At 39.8% G+C, this 20,121-nt stretch overlaps 1 protein-coding gene across 1 annotated transcript; it reads right to left on the reverse strand.

Moving 5' to 3' along the window:
* Positions 1–336: 336 nt before the first annotated feature.
* Positions 337–18,109, reverse strand: LOC143925693 (germinal-center associated nuclear protein-like). The gene is made up of 5 exons (XM_077450155.1): positions 17,965–18,109; positions 16,020–16,154; positions 2,241–2,380; positions 876–1,073; positions 337–657 (listed from the first exon to the last, which is right to left on the reverse strand). Exons 1-5 carry the CDS (start codon positions 18,107–18,109, stop codon positions 337–339), a joined length of 939 nt encoding a protein of 312 aa, XP_077306281.1.
* Positions 18,110–20,121: the final 2,012 nt, after the last annotated feature.

Here is a 20,121-nt window from a genome sequence, read left to right on the forward strand (position 1 = left end):
GCCTCCTATAATAAACATCACCCCGATTCAATTTGCCAGCATTGGATCAGTGTGCCGTCTATCACATAAGGCGGGACTTTGTTATAGCAGCTGCTGAACAATTCAGCTCCGGCACAGGGAAAACGCTGCTTTGTGTCACAAGGTAGAGGAGGAGGGAGGGGAAGACTTTGACTGGGGCGCGCCAGGATGACATCCCCGCAATGTGCAGCACCCGGGGCAGACTTGCCCCATTTCAGTGCCATTATCGGCACCTTTTTTTCTTTCTGCCGAAATTTCAATGCACCTCTACCTTCAGGTATACTTTAAGCCAAAGTTTTTAGCAAAAGAAAATGCTATTCAGCCAAAGATTAAATCTACTTTAGAAGCAGTAAATATGGCAGTGATTTTCCTGAGAATATCTCCCTTGTTTAGGTTGAGGAGAACACTGTAACCCCTGAACTCTGGCTGACAGGGACAAGTCTCCCCACGATTATGCAGGTCTTGGTACATCTCCTTCAAGCTCTGCAGACATTTTGTCAAGTTCTCATTGTTGATCCATGGTTCAAAGGCTAACATAGGCTCTTCACATAGCTCATATGCACAATGGATGTGAAATCGCATACACTTTTCCATTAGAGATACAGTCACAGGGTTGCACAAGTGCTGCTGTGTGATGTCCTATAAGAAAACATACCATCTAAATCATCAAGGGATTTTGCTATGTTCCAAAATCCTCAAAGGAAACATGTAATGAAAAATAGAATTAAACCTATAAAAATGCTTATAGGTAGGATTTTTTATGACAGTCAAGACCCTATTGATCTGAAAAAATGGAGTTGGTGATATTTACTTATGCGGTCACAACGTGTTCTCTGAAAATCTTAGTCCATTCTTACCTTTCGAATTCCTCGTGTTCGGTTCCACACAAAATCATACCAATCTCTGTAATTGTTCTCCCCATTATCCATGATATAAGTAACCAGATAATTCATTGTCATGCACAGCACAGGGAAAGGGCGGAGTTCATGGGGGAGTGGTTCCTCCTGTCCAGCTGAAGAACGACTATACTCTTTAATGGCAGTAGCGTGGTCAATCTAAGGAAATAAAAATGTGCACAGTATGCAAGTTCTACCTTTATTTAGTACCAAGTTCTACTTTTAAACATAACTAAACCAGTTAGGCTTCGTGCACACAGCCATACATTGCACAGAGTCTACGTAATGACGTTCCTAGTACCTGCTGTCACCACATACAGCCGTCTATTGAGATGCTATAGAAGAGGTGGCTGTCCGCAGTTGTGTGCCAGGGTTTGCATTAAGCACTTACATGTATGATATATTCTCCGAATGCACACTACCTTCATTCGGACCATATGGGAAATGTTGTTTTAAAACATCTGGGGTGCCAAGGTTCACCATCACAGAATTAGAAGGACTCAATTTATTTTTTCAAACTATGCAACTATGTAGACAATCCAAAAAGTGGTGTCAAAATCAAAATGGCAGTGGTTCGGTAACACTGCTTGACAGGTTACCAAAGTAAACAGCTGGAGCAACGGAGAGTAATCATTAGGGGACTCAGCTCAGCACCTCTAAGCTCCCAGAACAGCCACGGCCTTGACTTTCCATAGTGGTGGACCTAAGACTTACTGTGGTCCAAACCAGGTAGAAAAGAAAAGCATAGGGGACATGTTCCACTCCCATCCTGCAATCTTGACACTCTAAGGGATTTTCAGGGACATGGCTCCTCCAGATTGGTGGACCATAGTCCTGGGCCTGTACAGCACCCAGCCATGTGCCTAGGTAAGCCCTTAAAGCAGAGTTCAGTGGTCAACATTACATGCCAGCCCTGCTTCTACCTAGATGGATCCAGGTACAGCCCTTCAGGGCAAAGCCCAGAAGTAGCCGATCCAGGAAGCCGCAAAAACATGTCTCAGTGGCACTGCAGCAACTAAAGCTTGCTAGAAAAAAAAAACACACCTGCGAAGCAAAAGAGAAACCGGAAAGGAGTTGCTTCTCACATAGCAGAAAGAATACATCTGTTTACCCAAGGATACTGAGGCATGCTGGGGAGTAGTTATACTGAACCACAGCTTTTGTTCGCAAGTGAAAAGGAGAAGCACAACCCTATGTACTTGAATACTTCTCCCAAGTCCCATAAAGTATGATTAAGAAATTTATTTTTTCATTTTGCCTTGACAAACGCTCTAAATTTTCTTAAGTGGAGGTACAGGGATGCACATTTGTAACATCTAATAATACCTTGTCAGTCCCTGGAAGAATTTCAAAGATGCTAAGCTGGTTGAGCGTCTCCCTCATGTATCTTTCCTTTTCAGGGCACATATCTGGACAGGTTCCTACAAATACGTTTGCTTGATCAAGCTCTGTCCTCTTCACTCTAGCTACAAAACAGAAAAAAAAAACGTTTTTACAAATGGAACAAAACAATGCTTGACCTGTCTTGTAACAAGGAGACTTTTTGAAAATGTTTAAATGTTTTTCATTTTTCCCATGCATAGTAAGAATAATAAGTGTGGCAAAGAGTGTTGACTTTGGTGGCAGGAGTAGTAATGGAATATTCAGAGATTAGGACATCTCGAGTTGAGTGCGATTACTCCCCAGCAGTAGTCTTTGTGATGTAGGAGCGCTGAACCTTATCGAGTTACATTAGAATGTGGTGGGTGGTTTGCAGTCATGGAGGCTGTTCAACAGCAACTGGGGTCCTATTGGACACACAGAGGAGTTTGCCAAAGTTCTGAAAGGATGGGACAGCACACAAGTTTGTCTAGTCTTGTGAAAGATTATATTTTGCAACAGCCAATGAGTTTCAGGTCTTAGCACTCCCCCTTTACCTAAAAGGAAAACTTTTGATGGAGGTGTACCGAAGGAATATGTTGGTGCCGAAATAGAAAATACGGGATGCACCTAGCCAAAAGCCGAAAATGACAGTTTAAAAAAAAAAAAGTTTATATATAAATTTGTATTATATTCGACTTTTTAATTAATCTCATCAATTTAAATTAATATGAATTTATTGTTGGCCATTATTGGCACCTTTAGTGCAAGAAAAATGCTGTCTCTGACCAGCTCTTGTATCATGTCTGCAATCTCTTTCTTAAACTTTAACACATTGCTAATAGTATTAGCAGAATTTCAATTTGGTGCACCTCTAGCAGACATGATACAAGTGATGGTCAGAGACTGCAGGAAATGGTCAGAGACTACAGGCATGATACAAGAGATCAATGCAGCCTCACCAGTGCCCATCAGATGCAGCCTCACCAGTGCCCGGATCACGCAGAACAGTGACCTCCCACTGTGTCACGGAACTGGATTTGAATTGCCTGCGTCAGGCAACCGCAGAAACAAAGTCCTGCCTCCTATAATAAACATCACCCCGATTCAATTTGCCAGCATTGGATCAGTGTGCCGTCTATCACATAAGGCGGGACTTTGTTATAGCAGCTGCTGAACAATTCAGCTCTGGCACAGGGAGAACGCTGCTTTGTGTCACAAGGTAGAGGAGGAGGGAGGGGAAGACTTTGACTGGGGCGTGCCAGGATGACATCCCCGCAATGTGCAGCACCTGGGGCAGACTTGCCCCATTTCAGTGCCATTATCGGCACCTTTTTTTTCTTTCTGCCGAAATTTCAATGCACCTCTACCTTCAGGTATACTTTAAGCCAAAGTTTTTAGCAAAAGAAAATGCTATTCAGCCAAAGATTAAATCTACTTTAGAAGCAGTAAATATGGCAGTGATTTACCTGAGAATATCTCCCTTGTTTAGGTTGAGGAGAACACTGTAACCCCTGAACTCTGGCTGACAGGGACAAGTCTCCCCACGATTATGCAGGTCTTGGTACATCTCCTTCAAGCTCTGCAGACATTTTGTCAAGTTCTCATTGTTGATCCATGGTTCAAAGGCTAACATAGGCTCTTCACATAGCTCATATGCACAATGGATGTGAAATCGCATACACTTTTCCATTAGAGATACAGTCACAGGGTTGCACAAGTGCTGCTGTGTGATGTCCTATAAGAAAACATACCATCTAAATCATCTAGAGATTTTGCTATGTTCCAAAATCCTCAAAGGAAACATGTAATGAAAAATAGAATTAAACCTATAAAAATGCTTATAGGTAGGATTTTTTATGACAGTCAAGACCCTATTGATCTGAAAAAATGGAGTTGGTGATATTTACTTATGCGGTCACAACGTGTTCTCTGAAAATCTTAGTCCATTCTTACCTTTCGAATTCCTCGTGTTCGGTTCCACACAAAATCATACCAATCTCTGTAATTGTTCTCCCCATTATCCATGATATAAGTAACCAGATAATTCATTGTCATGCACAGCACAGGCAAAGGGCGGAGTTCATGGGGGAGTGGTTCCTCCTGTCCAGCTGAAGAACGACTATACTCTTTAATGGCAGTAGCGTGGTCAATCTAAGGAAATAAAAATGTGCACAGTATGCAAGTTATATCTTTATTTAGTACCAAGTTCTACTTTTAAACATAACTAAACCAGTTAGGCTTCGTGCACACAGCCATACAATGCACAGAGTCTACGTAATGACGTTCCTAGTACCTGCTGTCACCACATACAGCCGTTTACAGGTGGCTGTCCGCAGTTGTGTGCCAGGGTTTGCATTAAGCACTTACATGTATGATATATTCTCCGAATGCACACTACCTTCATTCGGACCATATGGGAAATGTTGTTTTAAAACATCTGGGGTGCCAAGGTTCACCATCACAGGCAAAGGGCGGAGTTCATGGGGGAGTGGTTCCTCCTGTCCAGCTATAGAACGACTATACTCTTTAATGGCAGTAGCGTGGTATAGTATGGGTCTATATTCATATATAACTTTAGTTATTGAATTACAAGAATAGTTAAGAGTGATTACTTATATCTATATACAACATGTTTAATGCATGAGGCATCTGCTTCATTATGCTATGGGAAGTTGGGAACCTTTGACCTTTTCTTTTCATCAGTTGTAGCTATTGTCTTCACTACCATATAAATATGACTGGGAGACCAGTTTGCATTTTGAGGTTGAATTAAGGCGGAAGCCTGACTGTCTAATGTAGGTAGCTCATTTATAAAATGAGCTAGTGACTCCCCTGGATTGAATATGCTGTATTTATCCTGTATCGTATCATCTGTATACATCTTTAATCAAAGCTAAGTAAATCTTTTTATTACATTCTTTGTGTGTTGTTGTGTTTTAATCCTTGCATTTACTGACCACATATCTGAAAGGGTAAATATATGAATGAACCTAGGGTTAAATGTAACATGATATTTAACCCCTTAATACATAATGGCGCTGCGAGCAGGATATTTAACCCTTTCAGTGCTGGTTTGAAGTGCAGTGATTTTGTGTAATGTTTTTTGAGAATTGGGAAACTGTATTATTAGTGTGCCCTGTGATGGGAGGTTTGTTGCTAGCCTTGCTTTGGTGGCAGTTAGTGGCAGTTATGTTTGATTTAAATTGGATAAATATAGCAAAGGGGGTAGATAGTCAAATGTTTCCACTCATTGTGTGCTTAGCAGACCCCCGGCAAGCTTTAGATTTTTTGAGATCTAGAACAGATGAGCTGATGACCGCGTTAGGTGGACGAGTGGCCCTTTCGCTGGTGCTCATATAGTTGTTCTTTGAGGTTTGAAAACGATGAGCAGAAAGCAGGTAGGAAAAGGAAAAATATGACCTGTGTTGATGCTTAGATTGTGATTACTGCAGTAATATGTGTGTTGAATTTAAATGTTGAGCTCTTCTGTTGGTTGTTTAGCTAGCTATCGGTGAGAAAAAGTTGCTTGTATGGATGATATGTAAAAATGCATTTGACTACTGATGTTTAAGTGAGTATGTTTAACATTAGAATGGTTAAGTAATGAAACTAAGGTAAAAGTTTTGAGAAAAGTGAGTCTTGTATGTTTAACTGAAAAGATCATTAGTTAGCAGGAATGTCTGCAGTCTGCAGGATCCCCCTCTTTCCCTCCCCCCAGACAATGGACAATAGTCCTGCATTTTGTAAAAGGGACACCTGCAGCTGTATTTGTGAGAGCCTGCTTGAATGAAGATGACTTCTTTCTCCTTTAAGAGAGGGAGATAACCCCCCTCCCCCCTTTAAAGATTGTGTCCGTGAAGCTAGACATTGGTGAACATCTAAGAAATGTTTAATTATGTTGATAAAACTAACATCCTAGTTGAAATTGTTAGTTTTTATTACGCAAATCTAGGATTATTTGAAACAAAGAAAGAAAATGTCTGTTTGATGTTAACGCCATTTAAAATCCTGAATAGCAGTCATGATTATTATAATTTTATTGGTGAATGTAATAAAGTGTCATGTTCTAGGATACAACACTAATGTTTTTTTTTTAAGTTTTGTTTTTGTTAATACAGAAGGAACCAGATCTATTCCTAGAAGTTTCATAGATCTGTATGGTATTGAAGAAGAGGTTGCAATAGAAACATCAATATGAGTTTGGTGATGTATAATGTTTGTGCACAAATGTGATGAACACCATATAATGTTCTTGTGAATGTTATTTCAACCATGGTGAATTAATGATAACTTTGAATGGACGTCCTTTAATGAAAATCCACGTGGTGATAAGAAATGAGCTCAATTAATATGGGTAATAAAAGTGCACTCGGAATAACAGAAATAATGGCCATATGTTTTGTAATTTGTGGAAAATGTTGGTTAAATGTGTTTGTTGCTAACTATTTGTTACTTTCTAGGAGTGAACTGTAATAATATCATACTAAAACCTTTCATTTTGTTTAGTTCCTAGACAATATTAAACAGCATTAATCCACCTGTCTGATATGGTTTGATGTCCAAGAACTAAAGATGAAGATTACAGTCAAACTGAATAATTGATGTTGTTTTTGTTGTTATTTTTATGTAATATGTAAATGTACTGCAAGTTTTCATTGGAACTGATTGTAAACCAGAGCAGCTAATAATCTTGATGCTGAATGATAGATTTCTAAGGGTTTTCTCTGATTGAGTTGAATCTAAAATGATATAGAACAAATAATTTGTGAATATTGACAGCAAGATTGTTTTGATATCTGGAATTATAGAATACATGTAATGGTTTGGAGGGTGTAAGCCCACGTACACACGGTCGGAGATTTCGCCAACCAAATCCGTCGGATTTTGCCCCGTCGGATTTAGTCTGATGGATTGTGTCCGAAACTGTTGCATACACGCGGTCGGGCCAAGTTTTTGAAAAATCCGATCTTTCAGAACGTGATGACGTAATTTTATTACGATGGGACTACATTCAGGCTAGTAGCCAATAGCGTTGATGTAGGAATTTGATCTGAGCATGCGTGGCACTTGGTCCGATCAAAATGCTCTACACATGCTCGGATTAGGTCCGTCCAGCCCAGTTGCTCGGGAAATATTTCCAACATGTTGGAAAATTGGGTCGGACGGAGATTCGGACTGAATCAGTCCGATGCATACCACACACAGTCGGATTATCTGACGACACGGTCCGATAAGACTCATTCCGACAGATTCTCCGACCGTGTGTACAAGGGCTTAGAATACCCAAACATTTACATATTGTTCCTTTCTGTGTTTATGTAAGCTAAATTATGGCAGCATCTACTTCTGTATATTCTGCCATAATTATTGTGGTGGAACTATAAGGCATTACTACTGTGGGAGTATGCCTGGGGTTTTACATATAAAGTACATTTTCCTATAAGATTGACAGTTTAAATTTAAAGTAATCATTTTGTGTATCAAGGAAAAAAAAAGGGTACTTTTATGTCTACTTATAATTATGCATTTAGGTTAATATTATTGCAATGAACAACATTTTTAAGTCTTTCAAAATGAGGTGTTCTAGTGGTATATATACAGTCAGTTATATCTGACACTCAGTGATTCTTTGATCACCCTGTTCTATACACCTGATTGAGTTTTCATAAAATTTTCTTGGTAAAGAAAAAAAAAGTTATAAAATAGGTTCTCAGGTTTGCTTTTCCTCAATTCTCCTTGATTGCTTGGGGTGGGACTGACATGTAGAGTGACACATATGCATGGGCATATTATATGCACATATTGGGATCGGTGTAGACAAGAGCCGGTTAGCCTGCCAGAATGTCTTTAGAGTGTGGAAGGAGATCAAAGTGCATAGAGGAAACACGCATAAAGTAATTTAAAATTGGGCCTATAGTTTGAGACAGTAGTGTATAGTTCAGGTGGGGGATGAGTAATATACTTGAAGTAATATTTCTCTTTTAATGTAGAAAGCTGAGTTTATCAGTGTTAAGGCAGATCACTAATGATCATTGATTTGCCTGTTCAGAAATCTATAATGGGCTATATGGGCACTGTTGTTAATTATGGAATGTTGGACTGACATATTTGGTAACACACCTGCCATGAGGTCAACTAGAAGCATATTGGAGAAAGGAGACAAACACTTTTGACAGCAGCAACGGCCTATAAAGTCTTTACCAAGGATCAGCAGCTAAACTTTTGGTACCTCTTCTGAGGGTCGAGTACCTGAACTGTTCCACCCGCTATCATGGTTAAGTACCTGAATCTGATGGTGAAGTACTTGAACTGTTTTATGTGCTCTAATGGTCATGTGCCTGAAGTATGTGCCTGCACGTCTATAACTTCTGAGCTGCAATAGTCCGAAGGATATGGACTATGTATACTACAGTTCTTTCAGTTCTACAGTGTTGCAAGTGCTATGCTGCAGCTGCGATCTGGTAACCGGATGTCTAAGACTCTGCTGTCCATCACCAGATATGGAGGACTTTGTCAAGTATCTATGCGTTTAAACTTTTGGAAAGGAAGTTTGGTGTTATTTTGTTAGTCCAACATATAGTTGTTTTTATATTTTTTGAAGTTTGGATATTTTTTTATATTTTTCAGCCCTAACATAGCAGAATGAAATTTCCTGGACAGGTAAATCAGATAGAGAAAATGGGTAAAGAGATAAAAGTTTAGATAGATAAGAGAAGGGGTGGAAGGATGTACAACTTTTATACATTAATTTACATGTGGAAAATACCCAAGGAGTGGGATACAGTATATGGGAGATGGACCATATTTAATAATGAGGAGTGTTTTGCATATATATTCATAATACTGGAAATGTGAAGGATGAAATTAATGAAGCCAGAAATGTTTATATTAAAGTACAAGCGAAAAGACTACATTGAGTAGAACATGTTGATATATCTATAGGTAATCTTGAGTATTATAAATGGAGAATCTTGTAAATCAAGAGGTGGAATGTAGTATGGGTCTATATTCATATATAACTTTAGTTATTGAATTACAAGAATAGTTAAGAGTGATTACTTATATCTATATACAACATGTTTAACCACTTGCTTACTGGGCACTTAAACACCCTTCCTGCCCAGACCAATTTTCAGCTTTCGGTGCTCTCACACTATGAATGACAATTACTCAGTCATGCAACACTGTACTCAAATGAATTTTTTGTCCTTTTTTTCCCACAAATAGACCTTTCTTTTGGTGGTATTTGATCACCTCTGGGGTTTTTATTTTTTGCGCTATAAATGAAAAAAGACCGAAAGTTTTGAAAAAAAAACGCATATTTCTTTGTTTCTGTGACAAAATTATGCAAATTATTATTTTTTCTTCATAAATTTTGGCCACAATTTATACTGCTACATATCTTTGGTAAAAATAACCCAATTTAGTGGATATTATTTGGTCTTTGTGAAAGTTAGAGAGTCTACAAGCTGAAAATTGATCACATCTGATGTACTGGTGGCCTATCTCGCTTCTTGTGACCCGAACAAGTCAGAAAAGTATAAATACCCCCCAAATTACCCCTTTTTGGAAAGTTGACATTCCAAGGTATTTAGTAAGAGGCATAGTGAGCTTTTTGATGTTGTCATTTTTTTCCCACAATTCTTTGCAAAATTAAGATTTTTCATTTTTGTTTTTTCTCCACAAAATTGTCATTGTAATAGGTTATTTTTCTCACAGGGCATGTGTATACCACAAATGACACCCCCAAAAAAATTCTGCTACTCCTCCTGAGTATTACAATACCACATGTGTGGGACTTTTTCACAGCCTGGCCACATAGAGAGGCCCAACATGCAGGGAGCGCCATCATGTGTTCTAGGAACATAAATTACACATCTAACTTGTTGACTACTTATTACACTTTTGAAATACCAGGACAATGACACGTGACACTGATGAAAGATGACACTGATACGTGGGCAATGATGACACTTATATGTGACACTAATGACACGTGGCACTGATGACAGATGGCACTAATATGTGGCACTGATCACAGATAGCACTAATATGTGGCACTAATACGTGGCACTGATGACATCTGGCACTAATACGTGGCACTGATGACAGATGGCACTAATACGTGCCACCGATGACAGATGGCACGTGACACTGACAGGTGGCACTGATGACAAATGGCACTGATATGTGGCACTGATGACAGATGGCACTAATACGTGGCACTGATGACAGATGGCACTATGTGACACTGATGACAGATGGCACGTATACGTGGCACTGATGACAGATGGCACTGGGGACAAATGGCAATGACAACAGATGGCACTGGGGACAGATAGCACTAACAGGTGGCACTGGGGCGGATGGCACTGGGGCAGGATGGCACTGGGGGTGGATGGCACTTTTTTTTTACACTTTTTTTTTCCTTTTTTTTTTACACTGACGGCCGCTGCAGCCGTTCATCTCTCCCCTCTCACACTCTGTCTGTGTGAGGAGAGAGAGCGGCACTGAGAGATGATAAACTGAGAGAAGTAAACAACAGGACGTCCAGGGATGGCCACCCGGATGAAAGCGCCTGCTCTACAGCCATCATTCGGCTATAGGGCGGGCGTGAGGTGGTTAATGCATGAGGCATTCATTATGCTATGGGAAGTTGGGAACCTTTGACCTTTTCTTTTCATCAGTTGTAGCTATTGTCTTCACTACCATATAAATATGACTGGGAGACTAGTTTGCATTTTTAGGTTGAATTAAGGCGGAAGCCTGACTGTCTAATCTAGGTAGCTCATTTATAAAATGAGCTAGTGACTCCCCTGGATTGAATATGCTGTATTTATCCTGTATCGTATCATCTGTATACATCTTTAATCAAAGCAAATAAATCTTTTTATTACATTCTTTGTGTGTTGTGTTTTAATCCTTGCATTTACTGACCACATATCTGAAAGGGTAAATATATGAATGAACCTAGGGTTAAATGTAACATGATATTTAACCCCTTAATACACGTGGTCAATCTAAGGAAATAAAAATGTGTACAGTATGCAAGTTATACCTTTATTTAGTACCAAGTTCTACTTTTAAACATAACTAAACCAGTTAGGCTTCGTGCACACAGCCATACAATGCACAGAGTCTACGTAATGACGTTCCTAGTACCTGCTGTCACCACATACAGCCATCTATTGAGATGCTATAGAAGAGGTGGCTGTCCGCAGTTGTGTGCCAGGGTTTGCATTAAGCACTTACATGTATGATATATGCTCCGAATGCACACTACCTTCATTCGGACCATATGTCAGTGCCTATGTGGATGCTTCACACAACCCTTGATACACAACTGTATATAGCCACCTGATCTAAGGCTTTTTAACAGGCAGATGCATGTGGCAGCAGCGGGTAACAGGACAATCATTACACAGCCCCTATATAGTTGTGTGCATGAAGCTTTAGCCATTTATTTCTACTTCAGATTAGTTAACCTCCCTGATTTCAAGACCACATAATCCTAATATAGAAACAAACTCCTTTTATCATAAAACCACCAACAGACCTCTTTAACTGCCAATATTATTTCAACCATACCTTCCCCTAAAGCAATTGGCCCCACTCTGGAACATAAAAATCCCACAAGAAAATGGGTTTTAAAGGGTGAACCCCACGTCAAATAAATAAACGGTGTGGGGTCCCCCAGATCCCATCTCACAAACCCCACACCCCCCATATGTGAATAAGTATAAGTGTACATAGCACCCCTACTCATTCACAGGGGGAAAAAATAAAAATAATAAATGTAGGGTAAATACGTTTTTGACAAGTTCCTTATTACAAAAAGAAAAAAAATACACACACAGGGCACTGGCTTCCCCGTCTGACAATTCCCCTGACTCCCACCATGCTCCAGTCATCAGGTTGCTCCACCCTTTAGTGAATTTTGCAGCAGAGCTGTCAGTTTATATGTATATCTATCAGATCACCTTCTAGGGAATCAGAAAGAAATTTGTTCACTGCTCTTGGAGCAAGTTGAATCATGATTTATTGGGTTTTTCCCATGGATCAACTGTGTGTAAAGGATGGTGTATATGGATTTTCTCTGTCAATGTGTTCTTGGTTGAACTAGAACAGTGATGGTGAACCTTGGCACCCCAGATGTTTTGGAACTACATTTCCCATGATGGTGCATGAACACCATGGGAAATGTTATTTTAAAACATCTGGGGTGCCAAGGTTCACCATCACAGAATTAGAAGGACTCAATTTATTTTTTCAAACTATGCAACTATGTAGACAATCCAAAAAGTGGTGTCAAAATCAAAATGGCAGTGGTTCGGTAACACTGCTTGACAGGTTACCAAAGTAAGCAGCTGGAGCAACTTAGAGTAATCATTAGGGGACTCAGCTCAGCACCTCTAAGCTCCCAGAACAACCACGGCCTTGACTTTCCATAGTGGTGGACCTAAGACTTACTGTGGTCCAAGCCAGGTAGAAAAGAAAAGCATAGGGGATATGTTCCACTCCCATCCTGCAATCTTGACGCTCTAAGGGATTTTCAGGGACATGGCTCCTCCATATTGGTGGACCATAGTCTTGGGCCTGTACAGCACCCGGCCATGTGCCTAGGTAAGCCCTTAAAGCAGAGTCCAGTGGTCAACATTACATACCAGCCCTGCTTCTACCTAGATGGATCCAGGTACAGCCCTTCAGGGCAAAGCCAAGAAGTAGCCGATCCTCTGGAAGCCGCAAAAACATGCCTCAGTGGCACTGCAGCAACTAAAGCTTGCTAGAAAAAAAAAAACACACTTGCGAAGCAAAAGAGAAACCGGAAAGGAGTTGCTTCTCACATAGCAGAAAGAATACATCTGTTTACCCAAGGACACTGAGGCATGCTGGGGAGTAGTTATACTGAACCACAGCTTTAGTTCGCAAGTGAAAAGGAGAAGCACAACCCTATGTACTTGAATACTTCTCCCAAGTCCCATAAAGTATGATTAAGAAATTTATTTTTTCATTTTGCCTTGACAAACGCTCTAAATTTTCTTAAGTGGAGGTACAGGGATGCACATTTGTAACATCTAATAATACCTTGTCAGTCCCTGGAAGAATTTCAAAGATGCTAAGCTGGTTACACGTCTCCCTCATGTATCTTTCCTTTTCAGGGCACATATCTGGACAGGTTCCTACAAATACGTTTGCTTGATCAAGCTCTATCCTCTATCCTCTACTCTAGCTACTAAACAGAAAAAAAAAAACATACAAGTGTTTACAAATGGAGCAAAACAATGCTTGACCTGTCTTGTAACAAGGAGACTTTTTCAAAATGTTTAAATGTTTTTCATTTTTCCCATGCATAGTAAGAATAATAAGTGTGGCAAAGAGTTAAATCATTTATCTCATAGGACAAAAACTGCATCTGTGAGATCTGCTTCCTGTCAGATACAGTGGGGCAAAAAACGATTTAGTCAGCCACCAATTGTGTAAGTTCTCCCACTTAAAAGGATGAGAGAGGCCTGTAATTCTCATCATAGGTAATTGTCATCATAGGTTTACCTCAACTATGAGAGACAAAATGTGGAAACAAATCCAGAAAATCACATTGTCTGAATTTTTTTAAGAATTTATTTTCAAATTCTGGTGAAAAATAAGTATTTGGTCACCTACAAACAAGCAAGTTTTCTGGCTCTCACAGACCTGTATCTTCTTCTTTAAGAGGCTTCTCTGTCCTCCACTCATTACCTGTATTAATGGCACCTGTTTGAACTGGTTATCAGTATAAAAGACACTTGTCCACAACCTCAAACAGTCACACTCCAAACTCCACTATGGTGAAGACCAAAGAGCTGTCGAAGGACACCAGAAACAAAAAATTGTAGACCTGTATCAGGCTGGGAAGACTAAATATGCAATAGGCAAGCAGCTTGGTGTGAAGAAATCAACTGTGGGAGCAATAATTAGAAAATGGAAGACATACAAGACCACTGATGATCTCCCTCGATCTGGGGCTCCACGCAAGATCTCACCCCATGGGGTCAAAATGATCACAAGAATGGTGGGCAAAAATCCCAGAACCACACGGGGGGAACCTAGTGTATGACTCATCGTGTTTGGAGGAGAGAGAATTCTGAGTTGCAAACAAAGAAAACCATACCTACTGTGAAGCATGGGGGTGGCAACATCAGGCTTTGGGGCTGATTCTCTGCAAAGGGAACAGGACGACTGATCTGTGTACATGAAAGAATGAATGGGGCCATATATCATGAGATTTTGAGTGCAAACCTTCTCCCATCAGCAAGGGCATTGAAGATGAAACGTGGCTGGGTCTTTCAGCATGACAATGATCCCAAACACACAGCCTGGGCAACAAAGGAGTGGCTTTGTAAGAAGAATTTCAAGGTCCTGGAGTGGTCTAGCCAGTCTCCAGATCGCAACCCCATAGAAAATCTTTGGAGGGAGTTGAAAGTCCCTGTTGCCCAGCAACAGCCCCAAAACATCACTGCTCTAGAGGAGATCTGCATGGAGGAATGGGCCAACATACCAGCAACAGTGTGCGACAACCTTGTGAAGACTTACATAAAACGTTTGACCTCGGTCATTGCCAACAAAGGATATATAACAAAATATTGAGATGAACTTTTGATATTGAGCAAATACTTATTCTCCCAGCATAATTTGCAAATAAATTATTTCAAAAATCAGACAGACAATGTGATTGTCTGGATTTGTTTCCACATTTTGTCTCTCATAGTTGAGGTATACCTATGACAACAATTACAGGCCTCTGTCATCTTTTTTAAGTGGGAGAACTTGCACAATTGGTGGCTGACTAAATACTTTTTTGCCCCACTGTAAGTCCCAGGTGAGATTTTTAGGAACAGGTTAACATCCCAGAGGGTCTGCTCTATCCCCAAATAGACATGCATTTTCACCATTCTACACAAAAAATTGCTTAACCACCGGGCACTTAAACCCCCTTCCTAACCAGACCAATTTTCAGCTTTCGGTGCTCTCACAATTTGAATGACAATTAGTCATGCAACACTGTACCCATATGAAATGTTTGTCCTTTTTTTCACACAAATAGAGATTTCCTTTTTTGGTGGTATTTAATCACCACTGGGTTTTTTATTTTTTGTGCTATAAATCAAGAAAAAAAAGACAAATTCAGTAAAAAAAATAAAAAAAAATTCTGTTAAAATTTATTGCAGAGTATTGGCAGAGCATTGCATAGTACTGGCAGAATATGGGCAGTGAGCAGTGCTGTGGGTTGGATCTGTAGTGCCCAAAGCGCTGCAAACAATCTCTCCCTTTCTCCTATCACAATCTGTACAGATGAAAATAAAAATCGCAGAGGCAATCAAATACCATCAAAAGAAAGCTCTATTTGTGGAAAAAAAAAGGACGGAAATTTTGTTTGGGTACAGCATTGCATGACTGCGCAATTAGCAGTTAAATCGAAGCAGTGCCAAATTGCAAAAAGTGCTCTAGTCAGGAAGCGGGTAAATCCTTCCGGGGGGTAAAGTGGTTAATGTAACAAGTTGATTCTAATAAAATCATAGTTTTTAGTCTGTGTACAGTCCATCAGAACCTCTGACTGGTTGGGAAGGAAAGTCACCACGAGACAAGGCGTTGTGACTGTTTAGATGAGTCTGGGTGGGCCACTACCTATGACTGTTAGTAAAAATAAATAATCTGTGCGGCTAATATATGTCCTGGTATGGCCAACCAAAGAAGATCTGTTTGTACCTTGTCGCAAGATTCTGTCCCTCTGGTCCAGCAGGCGATACTTTTCTTCAGGAGTTTCTGCCACAGTTCCCACAAGAAGCAAAAGTGAAGGTGGCAGAGATGGACTTGCAGAGTCAGAAGAGGTTGTTGGGGCATCTGTATTATCAACATCAAACTGAAGAGTCACTCATTTTCCACCAACAGCACAACGCACACAGTTTCTTCTTCTACTAGAGACCAAGTAAAAGACCAAGTAAAGAGACAACTGGTCTGTGACCCAGATGAGTGGAAATTAGAACACACTTGACTGCGAATGGCTGGAGAGACTCACTACCATAGTGCTACGCTGCAGACACACACACACACACACACACACACACACACACAAAAAAAAAAACCCACACAGAAATCACTTCACAACTGCAACTAATATAAAGTTTCACTCACTGGAATTTTTTCGATACTAAAACGCAGACATTTTGGTGGAATTTCGTCACTGCTTTCTTGGCATTTGCTGCTGCTTTCTGTACAAAGAGGGAAATTAATATTTTTTTTAAACGGAATAGTATTAACCTGTATTGACCACTATAATGTGAGGAATATCTTCAATGAGAACTCAAAAGTGGTAACTTCTGAATAGCAAAATTAGGATAATACAGTATTTATCTGAATAAATAAATAAAAAACTGGATTTCATTATAATCCAAAATGCTATTTTAAAGAATAGTATAAGAAAGAACCTTGGACGTCTAAACAACAACTAGAAGCCATTTAAAGTGTTTGTAAACCCCCCAACCCCCCCAAAAATAAATGAGGGGTAAGATATCCTGTTCCCTTATAGCAGGATAAACAGCACAGTATTGCGCTAACTTGTCCCTCTGGAAGCTGTAAAAAAACCTGGCCGATCCTTGCCTGGTTCTGCCCTCCCCTCTGTAAACTGACCACGGTTTATCGTGGCTGCTGAGCCCTGACACCATGGTCAGTTTGCATGCCTCCGTCAGCCATGACATTTAGTAACAATAAGTGACACAGCAGCTGTGACCCCCCCCCCCCTTTTAGAACTAGCTACATCTTCAGTGTCTGCGAACATACATCTAGAGAAACTAATCAAATTACCCTAATCAAAAGTTTTACATACCATGGTGATTTTGGACTGATAACATGCACATAAGTTCACACAAAGGGGTTTGAATGGCAATTAAAAAAGGTAACCAACCTCAACTGTGATCTGTTTGCTTGTAATTAATGTGTGTGTATATATAAAGGTCAATGAGTTTCTGGACTCCTCACAGACCCTTGCATCTTTCATTCATGATATTGATGTTAAAAGGAGGCAATACACAGTATTAAGAACTGGGGAATGTAAATGTTTAATCAGGGTCATTTGGGTAGTTTCTGTTATTATGATTTAAAAATCAAACACACCATAAATGAAAGAAAAGTTTTTTTGTTATCATTCATATTCAATAAATCCAATCCCAGGGTATGTAAATTTATGAGCACAACTGTGGAAAAAAAAAACTATAATTATATATATATATATATATATATATATATACATATATATATATATATATACATACACACACACACACACACACACACACACTATCTCTCACAAGAGTGAGTACACCCCTCACATTTTTGTAAATATTTTACTATATCTTTTCATGTGACAAAACTGAAGAAATTACACAATGCTACAATGTAAAATAGTGAGTGTACAGCTTGTACAACAGTGTAAATTTAAAAATGTCCAAATTGGGCCCGAAGTGTCAATATTTTGTGTGGCCACCATTATTTTCCAGCACTGCCTTAACCCTCTTGGGCATGAAGTATATATATATATACGCACACACATTTAACAATATAAACATAGTACATTTTTGGTCAAAACTTACATGCTGGGCAAAGTGAATAATTGCCATTCTGTTTCCAGGCTTGCAATACGTCCACTGAATTATACCAAAATTCTTAAGGAATGTCTCCAAAACGTGTTTTTTATTTAGATCCTGAGGGAGATTCTTTAACTGGATGCAGATTTGTTCATTCAGAGACAGTGGTCCTATACTATCGGTGCTGTCACTGCGCTTAGTTCTGCGAAGTGACATCTTAGCAAAGGAAGCTAAACAGAACATCAAAACATTAAGAGTTATTTTCAGCAAACCATGCTTATAGAGGAACCGTTAAAGTCAATATACTATAAAAAGTACATTATACACTTGTCAGGTCATTTAGTGCAGGCCTCGATTGATATTTTAACTAAGACAATTATTTATTTCCACAGTGTAACCCCCCATCACACATTCTGCCGACCACATCAATTTCTAGTCAAATCCAGGATAGGAGAGTTTCTCCTTTGTTAATTCTGACTCCAATATTTGAGTCTTTTTCTCCTCAGCCATCAGGTTGATCACTTTATTCTATTTACCGAAACGGCTCCCACCGGTTCTCTGCAGGAATACTGCATCATGTTTGAAGAAGTAAAAAAATCTATGTGCATTTATACCATCCAATCTGCACAGGTTTATTCTAATACACTCAAAACTCAATAAACAAAATCAAATAACAAGCCAATGGGCTAAATTTTAAATGGCTAATATGCAAGATACTGTCCTAAAAAGGGTTTGGGGACCTGGCTCCTGCCCCAAGGGACATGGGTCAATGCAAAAAAAAGTTTTTAAAAATGGGCGTTTTGGCGGGAGCACTGATTTTAATGACGATTAAAGTGAAAAAAAAATGTGAAATATTCCTTTAAATATCGTGCCTGGGGGGTGTCTATAGTATGCCTGTGAAGTACCACGTGTTTCCCGTGTTTAGAACAATTCCTGCACAAAATGACATTTAACGGAAAGAACGTCATTTAAAACTGCTTGCGGTTTTAATGTTATATCTGGTTCTTGCAATATGGTTGAAAATCATTGACAAAAATGGCATGGGTAGCCCCTTTGGGTCTTGTACGGATATTAAGGTGAACCCCGTACCCATATTAAAAAAAGGAAATACGTGTGGCCCCCAGGCCCTATATACTCAGAACAGCAGTATACAGGCGGTGCAAACAAGACAGGGACTGTGTAGATTTGTTGTGTTAAGTTGAATCTGTTTGTAATTTTCAACTGGTACATTTTTAAAGTATAGCTCCAGTCAAAAAAAAACTATTTTTAAGCTTTTTGGAAAACATAGGGAAGGGTTATCACCCCTGTATAATTTGTTTTGCCGTCCGTCTTTTTTCATCTCACTTGCTGTTGTCTCCTTCCGTTTGCAGTAGATGTTTGTAAGTTGGATGTTTGAAAGTAGGGGCCTGCCCTATATGCTATGCAGAAATGGCGGAACAAGGTGTTGGTTTTGCCACAACATTTTAAGCCCTCAAAGTGACTCTTGGTGGGCGCTGGAGCGCCCTGCTGTGAACGATTATATCAAGAAATGTAATTACATGCCATTGTTGAACAGTGGTAGAAAAATTTACCTTTGGTGGTTGTGGTGCTGGTGCCACAACACTATAAGTCCTCACAGTTACTCTGGGTGGGCACAGGAACAGGCCCTCCTGTGAAATATTATATCAAGAATTGTAATTACATGTCCCTGTTAAACAGGGGCAGAAAAATTGTGCCTTAGGCACTGGTGCCACGACACTGCAACCTCTCCCATATACTCTAGTTTTAGTGCAGGAATTAGCCCTGCCGCAAAGCATTGCATCAAAAATTGTAATTAAACGGCCCTATTAAACAGGGGCAGAAAAATTGGGCTTATGGCATCACCCAGAACCAAAAATGTTCTTCCAACATATCAGCGGAGGAGGAAGAGGATAGACAATCAACATAACAGGACAGTCACTCAGCATCAGCATAGGCAGTCTTGAAGGGATGTGATATTTAAAAAAAATTATTCGGTTACATCAGCTTCAGGTGCTTGGTAGCTGTGGGTGATCCAAGACTGATTCATCTTGATTAAGGTCAGTCGATCAACTGATTCGGTGGACAGGCGCACCCTGTGATCGGTAACAAAGCCACCAGCAGCACTGAAGGTGCGTTCCGAAAGAACGCTGGATGCAGGACAGGCCAGTAGCTCAATTGCATACTGTGCAAGCTCTGGCCAGTGATCCATCCTCAAGACCCAGTAAGCC

The sequence above is a fragment of the Lithobates pipiens genome, unplaced genomic scaffold, assembly GCF_037356315.1.
Source record: "Lithobates pipiens isolate NorthernLeopardFrog02 unplaced genomic scaffold, aLitPip1_a1.2 Scaffold_22, whole genome shotgun sequence".
NCBI classification, from domain to species: domain Eukaryota; kingdom Metazoa; phylum Chordata; class Amphibia; order Anura; family Ranidae; genus Lithobates; species Lithobates pipiens.

What these genes read in the sequence shown, in the direction of transcription:
- LOC143925693 (XM_077450155.1), bottom strand. Translation starts at nt 18,109, where the DNA reads ATGTCACTTCGCAGAACTAAGCGCAGTGACAGCACCGATAGTATAGGA. An exon ending in GACATTCCTTAAGAATTTTG is followed by an intron (nt 16,155 to 17,964) that starts GTATAATTCAGT and finishes TTGATAATACAG; the next exon opens with ATGCCCCAACAACCTCTTCT. An exon ending in GGACAGAATCTTGCGACAAG is followed by an intron (nt 2,381 to 16,019) that starts GTACAAACAGAT and finishes TCTGTTTTGTAG; the next exon opens with CTAGAGTGAAGAGGACAGAG.